Source organism: Mustela putorius, unplaced genomic scaffold (genome assembly GCF_011764305.1).
Source record: "Mustela putorius furo isolate JIRA1106 unplaced genomic scaffold, ASM1176430v1.1 tig00003909_pilon_pilon_pilon, whole genome shotgun sequence".
In the NCBI taxonomy this organism is placed as follows: Eukaryota; Metazoa; Chordata; class Mammalia; order Carnivora; family Mustelidae; genus Mustela; species Mustela putorius.
Window position 1 is genome coordinate 7,231,306 of NW_025422057.1, and position 13,687 is coordinate 7,244,992.

General features: G+C 59.5%; 1 protein-coding gene across 2 annotated transcripts in view; it reads left to right on the forward strand.

The window, feature by feature from the left end:
• FAM53B (family with sequence similarity 53 member B) overlaps positions 1–13,687 on the forward strand; it is a 72,906-nt gene extending 59,219 nt beyond the window's left edge. For both annotated transcript variants that reach the window (XM_013055717.2, XM_013055718.2), the window contains one exon: positions 9,465–13,687. In XM_013055717.2, coding sequence (XP_012911171.1) covers positions 9,465–9,833 — 369 coding nt within the window. In that variant the 3' untranslated portion in view covers positions 9,834–13,687. The remainder of the gene's footprint in view (positions 1–9,464) is intronic.

Here is a 13,687-nt window from a genome sequence, read left to right on the forward strand (position 1 = left end):
CTTAAAATGACAGACCCGGGAGGTGTTTTTGTGTCAGAGCCAAGCTGCAGGATGTCCTGTCCTGTGACCATGGCCCCTCTTTCCCAGGCCGCCCTCCTGGGCCCCCGAGCCTGTGCGGGCGTGCGCAGCAGTGAGCTCCGGAGCTCCTGCGTCCTCTCAGACATGCAGGTGGGGCCTCCTGGAGATGCAGTCCCCCAGGAGGGCCGCTAGGCCAAGAGTGGCATGTGTGTGTCACCTTGAGGGTGTGGCCCCAGTGACGTTATAGGAGCCACGCCCCCCAATGTTTTCTGCAGGTGGCGCATGTCCCCACTGACACACCGGCCACACGTGAGTTTTGCCAAGTGGATGAGTGACACATGGTCTCTCCGCGACACCTTAGTTTCCTTTCCGTCGGCGGTCAAGCTCTGCTCTTGTCTCTCTGAAAGCTGCAGGTGTCCTGAGCTGGGTTCATTTGTCTTTCTAAAACAGTTGAGTTATTATCGCTCTTTTTCTTCTCAGTGGTGTATTAGGGAGATGAGTTTTTCCTGGCGTATGAGTTATAGATCTTGATCTCTAATTTGTTCTTTGTCTTGGGCTTCGCTTTTGCCGTTTTTTAACAGCTTTATTAAGATACAATTCACATGCTGTACCCTCCACTCATTTAAAGTGTACAAGTTCAGGGGCACCTGGCTGGCCGAGTGGGTGGAGCATGTGACTCCTGATCTCAGGGATGTGAGTGAGAGCCCATGCTGGGCATAGAGATTAAAAATGCGTTTAAAAAATAAATTAAAAATCTTGGGGGGAAAAAGTGTGCACATTTTAGTGGTTTTCATATATTCCTGAATGGGTATATTCCCGTCAGTGTGCCAGCGGGTCACTGTAGCCCATCTTAAAACACTTCACCATCCCCCAAAGAAGCCCCATACCTTCCAGTAATCACTTCCCATCACCCTCAGCCACTCCGCAGCCCCAGACAACCTAAAATCGACCCTCTGGATGGGAAGTAGCCAGTTCTGGACTTTCCGTGTAAACGGGATTATGCGGCACGTGGTCTCTCGTGTGGCTTCCTTACTCAGCCTGATGTCTCCGTGGTCGCATCTGTGGCAGCAGGTGTCATGGCTTCCTCCTTCTGTGGCCGGACAGTGCTCCATCATCCAGACAGACTGCATCTTGCTGATCCGTTCTTTGTGGGCAGACAGCGCAGTTGTCTCCACGTTGGGAGCGTGGTCAGTGATGGCCCGTGAACATCGGGCTCACATGTTTGTGTGGACATGTCTTTCCTTCTCCTGGGTATGTACCTATAGGGGTGGAACTGCTCGGTCACATGGTAGCTCTGCGTCTCATGTTTTGAGAAACTGCCAGACTGTTTTACCAAGTGGCCATACAATTTTACATTCCCTCTGATGCTTGTGGCATTTTTTGACCCGTGTATGTTTTTATAGAATTTACTATTTTATGAATCTGGATGTGGAGTTTGAGAAAGGTCCCTCTATCCCAAGATGATAAAGAAATTCTCCCATGTTTCTGGGCCTTATCCTGCAGTGTTTGGCCCTCGTGGATGGACTTTATCATGGATGTGGCCTGAGTATGGAGCCAGCTTTTCTTTTTCTTTGTTAATGGCCCCCATTCATCTCAGCACCAGCGCCTGAAAATTCTGTCCTTTACTCTCTGCTCGGAGATGCCACCGGCACGGGTGCTGAGGCACTGAGGGGATGTCTCAGTCTCTGCGCGTCCGCACGTGGTAGGGAACTCTTCATTATTGAGGCTCTCATATATGCCTTTGTATCTGGTAGAAAGAGTGTCTCCTCTGTTCCATACAGTTTTCCTGATTAATCTCTCCTGTTAATTTTTTTAATTTTTAAAAAAGATGTTATTTCTTTATTTGACGGAGAGACAGTGAGAGAAGGAACACAAGCAGGGGGAGTGGGAGAGGGAAAAGCAGGCTTCCTACTGAGCAGGGAGCCCTGTGTGGGGCTCAATCCCAGGACCCCGGGATCATACCCAAACCAAAGGCAGACACTCAACCGCTGAGCCCCCGAGGCACCCCTCCTGTTTATTTTCCATTAAAAACTTGAGAATCACTTTGTTTGAAGATGGTTGGGTGGGAGGGGGTTGTGTGCTATTGATATTTTACATTGAGATTGCATTCAGTTTAGGAATTTACTTGGGGAGAATTTGCACATTTTTGAGATCCAAGTCTTCCTGTCTACAGCACACCGTGTTACTCTACTTCGTGCAAGACTGCAGAGATTGTACCTTTTGTGCCACTGCCATGTCTTCTTACTTCTGAAAGCAGGTTTGGATTAAAAAGGGCATTTGGGGGGCGCCTAGGTGGCTCAGTGTGTTGTCTCTGCTTTTGGCTCAGGTCATGATCTCAAGGGTCCTGGGATCGAGCCCCGCATCGGACTCTCTGCTCAGTGGGGAGCCTGCTTCCTCCTCTCTCTGCCTGCCTCTCTGTCTACCTGTGATCTGTCAAATAAATAAATAAAATCTAAAAAAAAAAAAAAGGGGTAGTTGGGGGCGCCTGCGTGGCTCAGTGGGTTAAGCCTCTGCCTTCGGCTCAGGTCATGATCCCAGAGTTCGAGGCTCATGTTCACATCGGGCTCCCTGCTCAGTGGGGAGTCTGCTTCTCCCTCGGCCCCCAACCTGCTCTCGTGCTGTCTCTCGTACTCTGTCTCAAATAAATAAAAAATTTAAAAGGGCAGTTGGATTTGGCCCCCTGTGGTACAGATTCTGTTCCAAAACCTGAGCCCTCTGGGCCCGAGTGAGGTGCGGGGGCGGGCGGCAGGGGCTCAGGGTCGCCGGCGCCGTCATTGGCCGTCTCGGTGCTCTCATTTCTGCAGACAGTGCTAGGACTTTGGGGCTCTTCTTAGCCTCCTGGTACAAATGAGAAACTGAGGCTCAGAAGTTTAATGGTTTGCCAGGGTTCCACAAAGGGCACCCAGGAGCTGGGATTCCAGCCCTGGCTTGTCTAGCCTTTTCTGGGCCGCTGTTCTGCCTGAGGATCAGCTGCTCTCCAGAGCGCAGCCTGGAAGTCAGAGGTCTGGTCGCATGCCAGCTAGGCATGCGACTGGGGGCGAGTCCTAATCCCTGGTCTTGACCTCTGTCTGCCAGTCTGCAAAATGCAGTTGTTAAACTGGTTGACGATTTGCTCATTTTTCCATAAAGGATCCTCTTTCTCCGAAAGTCACTATTTGGAACAGGGACACAGAGCTGCGAGGGCCCGATACTCTGTAGTCTTTGCTCCCTGCGTCCCGATGTGGCCCTCAGATCACCCAGCTCCAGGCATCTGGACAGAAACCATGCCCTTCCGTGCTCTCCAGTCCTGCTCCTGTAGGAGCTGCCCCCGACACCCTAGGCATCCCGGCAGCATGTTAGCCTTGGCCTCCTGCCAGAGCCCTGTGTGCTTTGGAAAGGCCCCTGGACTTTTGTTAGGCAAGGAATTCTCCTTACTCCAACCCGAGAGCAAGGTGGTTTCACAAGTCCTGTCCTGAGTGTGTGCTGGCTGGGACGCATGCCGCAGAAACAAAATGTTGGTTTTCTGATTGCCAGAGTGCTGGAAGGCCCTTTCGCATTGGCTTCCATACCTTCTGTGTCCGGACGGGCCATCTGCCCCCTGGGGTCCCGGTGCAGAAACTGTGTCTGTCACAGTGTGGCCTGGCCCGGGGAGGGGGGCACCATTCAGAGGGCTTGCTGGGCTCTGGGCCACCAAGGCCTGGCCTTGCCCCCGGCAGCCTGGGGCCCTCCGGGCTGCGCAAGCGTGCAAGCCAAGCCAGGTGGGGCTCACCACGTGCGCCCTCCCTTATGCTCCCAGGCTGCTTTGAGCTCCTCGCGTGAGCGGGCACCCGAGCCAGGCAGTGGGGTGCAGGTCAGGGCTGCGTGGGGCTAGTCATGGCACACACAGGCTCATGGATGGCTTCCAGAGGGGATGATGCAAAGATGGGGTTTGGGTGAACAGAGCCTGCCAGGTAGAGAGGTGCTCAGTAAACTTGTGTGGCCTCTGCAGAAATAAATTGTGGAAGTGGTGGTCCAGGAAGCCAGGGACATCCTAGTAACTGCCAGGGCTGTCATTATGCCCCAGAGATAGTTGCTGGCTCCCTGGGATTTTGATTCTAGAACCTGTGATCTGGGAGAGAGCCCCAGGTAGCCAGTGCCAAATCAGCAGGGCTCACTGGGCCCCAAAGGCTCCCCTTGGGGCAACTCTGTTTCCTATTTTTGCAGGCCTATCTGGGTTTCCCTTGTTTCTGTGGGTAAACAGTCTAGGCTCGAAAAGGCTGCCTCTTGTAGAGTCCAAAGGTAAGCATTTCATAGAAATGGGCTGGGCCTTGACACAGGCCTGTGCGAGCAGCTGACCCGCCTGGCACAGAAGTGTGAGCTGGGCTGCGGCAGGGCCACGATGATAAGGAGCACAGAGTGAAGGGCCAGCCTTTACAGGGCCCTGAGCAGCAGTGTCCAGCACAGGCCGTGCCTCTGGGCTCAGGCCTCTCAAGCCCCAGCATGTCACCCCGCTGCCCCCCGCCCAACAGTGCTGACCCTGGGCAGCCTTGGCAGAAGCTGCCCCCCCACCCCAACCTGACTCCTTGGGCCCCGGAGCTTCCTCTGAGACAGCTGGCCTTCATGCAAAATTCAGATTTGCCAGAGATGGATTCTCGTTTGGCCCAGCATGTGCTGGGACCTTTTTTTCTTCTCCAAGACATTAAAAACAACAGCACCAACAACAAAGGACAAACCCACCCCCAGGAAATCTCATGTCTTGCCTCCTTAATTGTTTCTATGCCAACGTCCAGCATAAATGAGACTTAGAAAACTTCCAGGCCACTAGCCATCCTCGTGGTCTGGTGCTCTCTTGATGCTTGGAGAGTTGTGTTCTCATCAGAGTGTCTGTTTGGGAAGGAAGCGGCCTCTGCTTCGCCAGAGCCCTGGACCCAGCAACTTCCAGCAGAGCGACTGCAAGGCCCCGGGCAGCTCAGGCCAGGAAGGCTCTGGGTCCGATGATCCTGACTTGTAAGTTGGGCTTCTTTAGGGCCCTCTTTCTAGAGGGAGTAGAGGTAGCTCCCTCCAAATCTGTGACACAGAGAGATCTGTAAAGCTGGATTGAAAAGAGGGGGACAGGCTTCCACAGAGGAAAAGCCAGGTGTGCTTGTCTAGTCCAGCAGCCAAAGCTGGAGTGGGGGGCTCTCGCAGGGCTCGTCTGGGAAGGCGTGTGCCTCGGGGGGCATGTGTTGTCCCAGTTCAGTGCTAGCTGTAAGGCTCTAAGGCGCGCTTTGTGGGGACACTATGCCCAGGACACAGAATAGCCCAGGAGAGGGGTCCCAGCAAACAGCCGGCCGTGCTCCTGCAGCCGGCCTCTGGCCAGGACCCACATTGCTGTTCTGGAAAGTCAGCAGTGGGGGAGCCAGACTTGGGCCCACTTCCTCCAACTCCAGAAGCTCCTTCCCGACTGGTCCACCGCCCGTGCTAGGTTCAGGCGTGGGGGGGGTTCAGGGCATTGGGGGGTGGCCAGGGAGACGGGCATGAGAAGAGCTTGCCCTCTTCAGGGTAGGACGGTCGGGAGAAAGGGGACCTGGCACTCCAAAAGTCCACGTTTGCCCTTGTCCTTGCGTGGGATCCCCCGACCGCTTCCTCCACCGTCTGGCATCCTGGAACTCTTCTCAGGAGAAGTCTCTTGTTTCCCTACCCACCAGACTTAATGCTCTGGGTCTTTATTGGTAAAGCCTGTGGTGCAGTTCAGCTTGTAGACGACTCTGGGCTCCCTCCATTGTGCCCCTCTAGGCTAGCATTAAAGCAGTGACACTAGAGGAGCGACGTGAGCTTGGGGCCCAAGTTGGTGCATGCAGCAAGCTGGGGCTGAGTGTCTGTTGAGGTAATGTGGGTTTCCTGGGGGCAGGAAACCAGTCCATCTGGAGGGACCTTGACCTTCCTGGACTCTCCACAGTGTGGGTGGTTGGGGGGCGGGGGAGGGACTGGGCGTCGAGAAGGGAACTGGGCCTGGCAGATGAGGTGCTGTTGCTGCCCAGGATCTGGTGGGCCTCTGTCTACAAGGAGGACCACACAGACTTTCACTGGGGCTGCACCGCGGAAGGTGAGGACCTTTGTCTCTGTCCCCAGGGCCGGGCCAAGGCCTCCCACCCAGGAGGATGTAGGAATGCGGAAGAGGGGCCCATTGCTCCTGGCTGTGAAACCCCGGGGGACGGTTGGGGTGGGCTGGAATGTGGCTGGCTAGAGCTGTCTGGCGGATCTGATGGGAAGATCTTGACGTTTAGGGGCCCCTTTTGGAAGCTGCCCCAGACTCTAGGACTGGGGTGCTGAACAGTGTTTCCAGCCACTAGCCTGAGGCCACGGCGATGGCTGCTTCTGATCTTGGTTACCTGAGCAGGCCTGTGCCCAAGTGGGTGGCCAATCCCTGGGCCAGGGCTGGGCCTCAGGAGAGCAGAGTTTGGGGTGGGGGACTGTTTGTCCCGGAGCAACCATTTCACCATGGAATGATGTGTTCATGTGGCGCTTTGAACTTGTTAGCAGCTTTTCCCCAGACATTTTTGAGGGCACGCAGGCCTCGGGGCCTCCAACAGGCCCGGGCAGTGTTCTTCTGTGGGAGCCGGGCTTCTGGGGAGTGTGAGCTGGCAGGAGAGGCTGGGCAGGACCCTGCCCCCAGGGCGCGGTGGGCACAGGTAGCCCTGGGCCCTGGGCGTCGGCACAGGGTAGGCTCACCCGGGCTGGAGTCCGGGCAGGACGTACACTGCCGCATTGTGTCGGTCACGTTCCTCCCTGGCAGGTGGGACTTGCCACCAGCTGGGGCACTCGGCGGGCTAGTCTCATTTTTTCCAAGACTGTGGCTGAAATGGCTGAGTTTTGAGTCAACAAAGTTTTCAAGGTGACATTGGCTTTGCAGTCAAGCAGCAGGTGCCTTTGAGGACTTCTCAGGGGTGTGGTTCGGTGACACCCTGGGGCATGCTTGTGTCAACATTCACCAACCACACCTGGCAGATTCTTGCCCTCTTGCAAAGCAGAAAGGACCTCGTTATCCCAGACAGCTGCCGCAGGGTGGCCCCAGGTGCCCTGGGCCACCCCTTATCTGCCGGGTGTGCTGAGGTCCGTAGCTCGGAGGCTCTTGTGTGAGACCCTGGTACTCATTGGTGGCAGAGCCCAGGTCTGTGATAGCCTGTCCCTCCTCAGCTCTCTCCAGGGACTACATTAGGCAAAGGCAGGAAGGTCCCAGCAGACTGGGGTCCCCAGCGCCCTGCTGCTGGTGCGGCTAATGTTTAACCTGATTAGTGTGCAGACACAGACGGTCACATTTGCCATAAAGCCAGACGCAGAGTCCTCCACCCCCTCCACTTGCACCTTTACCCTGCTGCCCCCCACCCAGGATCTGTGGCGGGGGGGGGGGGCAGTCTGAGCAGCCAGGGAGGGTGAACGCAGACTCGGGAGCGCTTCCTGTTCAGGTTTTCGCCAGCCTTCCCACTGTTGCCACGTTGGGGCTCCCAGCAGGTGTCCGGCATGCTGGGGTGAACGGCCGTGGGTGATCCCCAGGGCCACTGCCTGTGACCCCCTTCGTAGCACATCCGGCTCACATCAGACATTATTACTCTGTAACAGGTGTCACTCGCCACTCTCTGCATGTCCTCACACAACACAGCTCCTCTAGGGCCAAGAGGCTGACTGTGCAGCCCGGCAGCAGGGCTGGGTCGGGCTCCTTGGGTACCTGGGCTCCAGACATGTCCCCACCTTGCTTCTGCAACTCTGTGTGCAGAGCAGCTGGGGACCCGGGCTGAGGTGGAGGTTGACAACACTGTCCAGACAAGGCCATCCGCCCACTTCCTTCTGTCCTGGCTCAGGTCTAGGCAGGAGAAGAGAGTGGCTGGAAGGCAGGAGGGGCCTCCGAGACCCTCCCATCTGGAAGGCAGAAGGGGCCCCCCAGACCCTCCCATCGCGGGCGTCTGGGGCCTCCACCTGCCAAGAGTCAGATCACGCTCTAGTCTGGGAGCCGTCTCCAGCTCCCCGCAGCGGTGGGGAACGGAATGTGCGCCGTGTGGACGGTGGCCTTGCTGAACCCCACGGCACCCCAGGCCAGGGGACGGGAGGGCCCCCAGTCCGCGGGGACCGTGACCTGGGCTTCCACCAGGCCCGGCCAGGCCTCACAGCTCTCACCCGTGGCCTGGCCCTTCTCTCTTTGATCCCAGCCGGGCTCCCAGAGTCCCCCGGCGCCACCCCCCACCCCCCCACCCCCGCCCTCCGGGCTTCACCTTTCTTGGTTAGTCACAAGATTCCAAGGAAAGCAAACCCATGAGACCAGTTTGCTCCGGAGCGTTCGGGAACAATGAGCGAGCCCAAGAAAGGCCCAGCCACTTCCTCCAGAGAGGGTGGCTTTTCTTTTCCGTCGGCTGATCCTGTTTCAGCCGCTCGTTTGCCATGACAGCCGGGGGTCGTCCTCCCGCCGAGCGTGTGTGAACACCGCCGAGCGTGTGTGAACACCGCCGAGCGTGTGTGAGCACCGCCGAGCGTGTGTGAGCACCGCCGAGCGTGTGTGAGCACCGCCGAGCGTGTGTGAGCACCGCAGCCTGTGAAAGAACCGGGGCCCTTGGGACACGCCTGTGATCTCGGCGCTCCCGGTCCCCACCTCACGCCCCAGAGGCCTCTCCTCCGCCCTCTAGCCCATCTCTCCTTGGGTCCCCTTTGAGAGGAGACTGTATGGCTGCTGGTCCTTTGGGGGGTCCCCAGAGCGAGGCTGTGGGCACCCCCAGCTGTCATACCCCTCTGTCCCAAGTCGTGCTCTGTGGTGAAAGCAGGCGTTTAACCTCACCCACTTGTGCACAGGACTGGGCCTGCCCCCAGAGGTCCCCAAGCACCCTGGGGTCCTGTTGGAGCTGCACCTGCCACTCAGGGAGCCCCCAGGCTGCCTCCCTCCCCGGGCTGGCCCCACACAGGCAGTACTTGGTAGGCGGCCTCCGTTTCCCACTGGGCCCTCAAAGAGCCCTACAGAACAGGTAGGGACCATTGTTTACCTCTTAACAGGTGAGGCAGCCGGGGCCAGGGAGGCTGAGGGTCTGCTTGAGGCCCCCGGCGGGCGAGCCCAGCGACCCGGCCCGCAGAGCTGCGGCATCCGCCAGCGACGACCTGCCGTTTCCGCCAGCTCGCCCTGGGGAAGCGCAGCCTGCTCCGGGTTCAGAGCCCGGCCTTCTCGCCGCGGCTTCCCTTCGCCTGGGTGGTGTCAAGCTCGGGCCCTTTTCTTCATTTTTGGGTAACTGGATTTTGTGTGTGTTAACCCGGTGTTCACTGGCCGGGGCATATTTCCTCGCGCCCACTCGCCGACGGCCCCTCTTCTTGCCCGGATGTTGGGGGAGGCCGGGCGCTGGTGGGCCTCCGCCGCCCAGCGGACCCTTCACCAGGTGGCCCCAGGGGCTGCGGCCGGCCGTCTGGGCCGTACAGCCCTTGCGTTTGGGATGGGCGCGGGACGCCGGCTGACCCGTGTGTCTGTCTCCCCACAGAACTGTCAGACCTTCAGCAGCCTCAGCTGCCTGAGTGCGGGGATGGAGGACTGCGGCCCGCACAGCCCCTTTGCCCTCCACGTCAGCAGCACCAGGTCCTGGACCGCCTTGCTCTCGGCCTCCGCCTCCAGCCTGGGGGGCAGGACCCCCGCCGGGACCCCGGTCCCCGAGCCTCTGCCCCCAGCCTTCGACGACCAGCCGGCCTGCGAGGAGGAGCAGTGCTGTGAGGAGTCGGGCGGCTGCGGCCTGGGCGACGGCTGTGCCCGGAGTTGGGGGCCGGCCTCGGCCTGGCGGGACCGCGGGGCGGCCGGGAACAGCCCCTGCTCCCTGGACGGCGAGTTGGACATTGAACAGATAGAGAACAACTGAGGGGCGGCGGACACTTGAGGCGGGGAGCCCCCCGCAGGCCCGGCCACGCCGCACAGCCGCCCGCCCCCGCACCTCACCGGCACAGCGGCCACGGCCACGGCCATCCAAGGGGCCGCGGGAGCCCGAGAGCAGCTTCGTGGGCTGGGCCCCTTCCCCCCTGTTCCTCGCCAGCCGCCCTGCCGGGTCCCGCAGGGTCCGCTGCTCTGTGCTCTGTGGGGCTGGCGGGGGTGGGCGCGTGCTCAGGGCCGTCTGGCGGGGTCGGGCCCTTCCAGGCCTCCTGCTCAGGTTCATTTCCGGGGGGTCGGCCCCACAGCCTCCTTCAGTCCGTTGTATTCCGTGCCTTCTCTCCCAGGTCTCCCTGCTTCAGGCTTGGGAAGGTTCGGGAGACGCTTTCCTTTGTAGTAACATCAGAACCATTTGGCCTTAATTCCAAGTGTGGGAGACCGAGGCCCTGGGGTGCCGGGGTGGGGGGGCACCATGTCGGAACTCTGGGGGCCTGGGGAACAGCTCGGGCTGCTTGTTGGAGGCGTCTGCGTTGGGTAGACGTGGGTGGGTCTGTTGGTGAAAAGACAGAACTCTCTGCCTCGCCCGTGGCGTGGAGAGCCTGACCCTGTGGCTCTCTGCCGCTCCGGGAACCGCTTGGGCAGGGCTGGCACGTGACAGCCATTCTCTGTGGCCAACCTGTCCCTGGGGGATCAGCTGGATTCAGGTGAGCCGGGAGAGGTCACCAGTAACGGGCAACTTCTTGAAAACGTCCTCGGGAGGCAGGAGCTGTGAGCAGGTCCGTGCACCCAGGCCCTGTGCACGTTTCAGGGGTGGAGGCAGCCTGTGGGCTGGACCGGGGACCCGCAAGGCTGCCTGCCGTATTCGAAGCACACTGGCGCTGGTTGGTGGGATGCTGGCCTTCATCCCAGTGCACCCCCCGCCCCCGACAAGCGCCCCTGCTGCTCAGCCCAGGGAGCAGAGCGCCTCCACGCAGCGTCCCTATGGCGGGCACAGAGTGCAGGGCGCATGCACGGTCCCCAGCTCCAGGCACCCCTGCGGATGCCCTGCTGCAGGGGTGCCCCGCCCCACCCCTCCCCAACCCCGACCCCCTGAGGTTTCGCTCTCAGGAAGCCCGGCTGGCAGACACACCACACGGGCTCTGCTCTCTTGGACTCTGGCTTGTAGCAAACTTGGCATCTTCCTCAGACAATAGCAATTTTGTCGGCTTATGAGCAAGTGGCTCCTTTCCCCACTACAGCTAAAAATAACCGGTGTATTCTCTGGAGTTTGCTGACACGTAACAAAGGCACATTCGTAGTCTCCTTGCTTTTGCTCATCTTCTGTGGACAGTGAAGGCCTCACGTGCACAGAGTGAGTACGAAGGTTCTCACTCTCTTTCCCCAAAAGAAAGACCCTGTTTGGGAAACTGTACTCACAGCTTCACGGTTTGCCTCAATGAAAAGCGTGGTGCTCAAGTTCTGATTTCTGGGGTGGTGTTTCTTAAAAATCAGCCATAAGATGCTTGTAGAGAAGATCTCAATTCAGTGAACACAATCCCAGATTGTGTTCAAAGCCTCAGGTCAGATAGCATCATGGTTGTGTGGACACAGGGAAGGTCCTGGGGCCGGAACCAGTTACCTTCAGTGGCTCCCACCAAAGGCACGTCCCCTCAGGACCCCGAAGAGCCAAAGCAGGGAGCCGGTGGCTCTGGGTGGGCCTGCCATCATGCCTCGTCCCCCCCTAGTAGGTCATGGAGGCCACATCTTCTTAGAGCAAAGCCAGCGGGGGCTGGGGTCGTTGAGTTACAAACTGGGAGAGCACACTCTGGTGACTCCTGTCCTCAGAAACCTTGGCACCCAGTACTGGCACCCAGCCCACACCAAGAGGGGCCACTGAGGGAGTGTGGTCTCTTAAACCTCCTTCCTGTGGAAGGAGAGGCGGGGTCCCATCTCCTGGTCCACAGCACAGTGAGGGACTGAGGTGAGCCAGACGGGCCTGAGTGGTGACCCCCCCCACCGGCTGCCTTTCCTCAGGGTCAGCTGGGCAGGCACCTGAGGTGGTGGGTGTGTGGCACAGCGCCGTGGGGTGGGCGACCTGCCTGCATACCCCACCCACCAGCTGCTTCCCCGTTCTCAGGCCTTGTGGCAAGGAAGGCCAAGCCTTCCCACCTCTGCCCTAGCTGGTCCCGTCGACCCTCAAACCCAGTCCTGTGGCACTTTCGGGCAAAAGCTACTCCAGCCCCAGGCAGGGTTTGGCCCTCCAGCCTCCTCAGGCCCGTCTTTGCTGTCCTCACTCCTGCCAAAGCTCCTAGCGCAAGCCCACAGCAGCAGTGCGGGGAGAGTGGCCACTGTCCCTTCTGCTCCGAGAAAGAAATGCCCTCCGGTCGTCTCACGTTCCCCTTTGGCTGGAGCACCCGCCCTGTGCAGAAGGTGCCGCTCTGCCGTCCAGGCAGGCGTGTCCCGCTCGGCCCTGCTGACGCCGGGACTTCTGGTCTGGAGGTTCTTGGAGGGAGGCTCGCCCTCTGGCTGCGTGTGCCTGTCCCCGCGGGGCCGTGGGCGGGCTGGCACGCTCGCCAGGAGGAGCCCCGTCAGCGTCCAGGCCCTGCCTCTCCTAGGGGATGCCTGTGAGCTCCTGCCTCTGAAGGAGACCCAGGGAGTTCCGAGCTGGAAGGGAGGCCTGGACTAGCCACCTGCCTGCCCGGGGACCCTGAAGGATGAACGCAGGGTTGTAGCTCCCAGAGAGCAGGGTGGGGAGGAGAGGCTCCCTGTTGCGTGTGTCCCGACCTGCTCCAGAAGGAGCATCTGCTACGGCCATAGGACTGACAAGAGCCGCTGTCTGCCCGCAGGGCCTGGGCCGGGCCGGGGTCGGTGGCCTTAACCGTTTACCACAAACCCTCTTGCCTTACTCGCGGTGGAGGCCGGGGCTGGCGCGGGGCCCGCAGGCAGACACGATGTCCAGGCCACGGGGGCGCTTGTGCCGATCACCCATAGATTTTCATTCTCAGAAAGCCTTACTCGTCATCAAAATGTTTGTAGCAGGAAAGTTTTGTGAATTTGTACACGGAAAGAAAATTTAAATAAAGGAAAAGTCCACGTTGAAAAGAAAATCCCAATGTTCAAATGGGTCTCCTAGTGCACAGGGTGGCGCGCGAGCTCCCTGCTCCAGCGGAGGCTTCCCTGGGCGGCGGGTTCGGGCCGCTGCGGGTCTCAGGGAGCTTCCGTGGTATTTAACACAGAGCCCTGGACGCTCTGCCGTGGGCCCGGCCTGCACCTCCACATCTGCCCGTGAGGTTCAAGTCACGCACACTCCGTGGCCAGCTGGGCCGTGGCTGCCGTGGCCCAGGCACTCCGCCCCCCACCCCGCCCCGTACAGGTAGTTACGCCGCATCTTGCCACAGCCGCGCAGCTGGTCAAACCTCTCCTGCTGGCTCCAGTCAGAGAAGACATTGCCTAATCTTTAAAGAGAAAAGATAATGCAAACCGCCCCCCAGACCACAGCAGAGATCTCGTAGGCTAGGTAGGATAGTCTGTTCTAGCATAGTCTCTTTGGCAAATAGGTTGTGTTTTCAGTGCGTGAAGGAGATGTCCCAGGAGCTGCTGGGGGGGCTGTAGCGTGCTTTCCAGAGGCTCCGCCCGTGGGGCTGCTGAACCCCCAATAGTGAGGCAGCCGAAGCGAGTGGCGTTGGGCCAGCCCGCCGGGGGCCGAGCCACATGTGTGCAGAAGGCACTGGGCCTGCACCCCCACCCCCGCCCACGGCTGCCTGTCCTCCCACGCGGGCCACAACTGTCTTGCACTAGAGCCGCTCTAGTCTCTCAGGAATTTGCTTGTTACTCTTACTGTGTAAATAAAGCTTCCTGGTTCAGTACCCA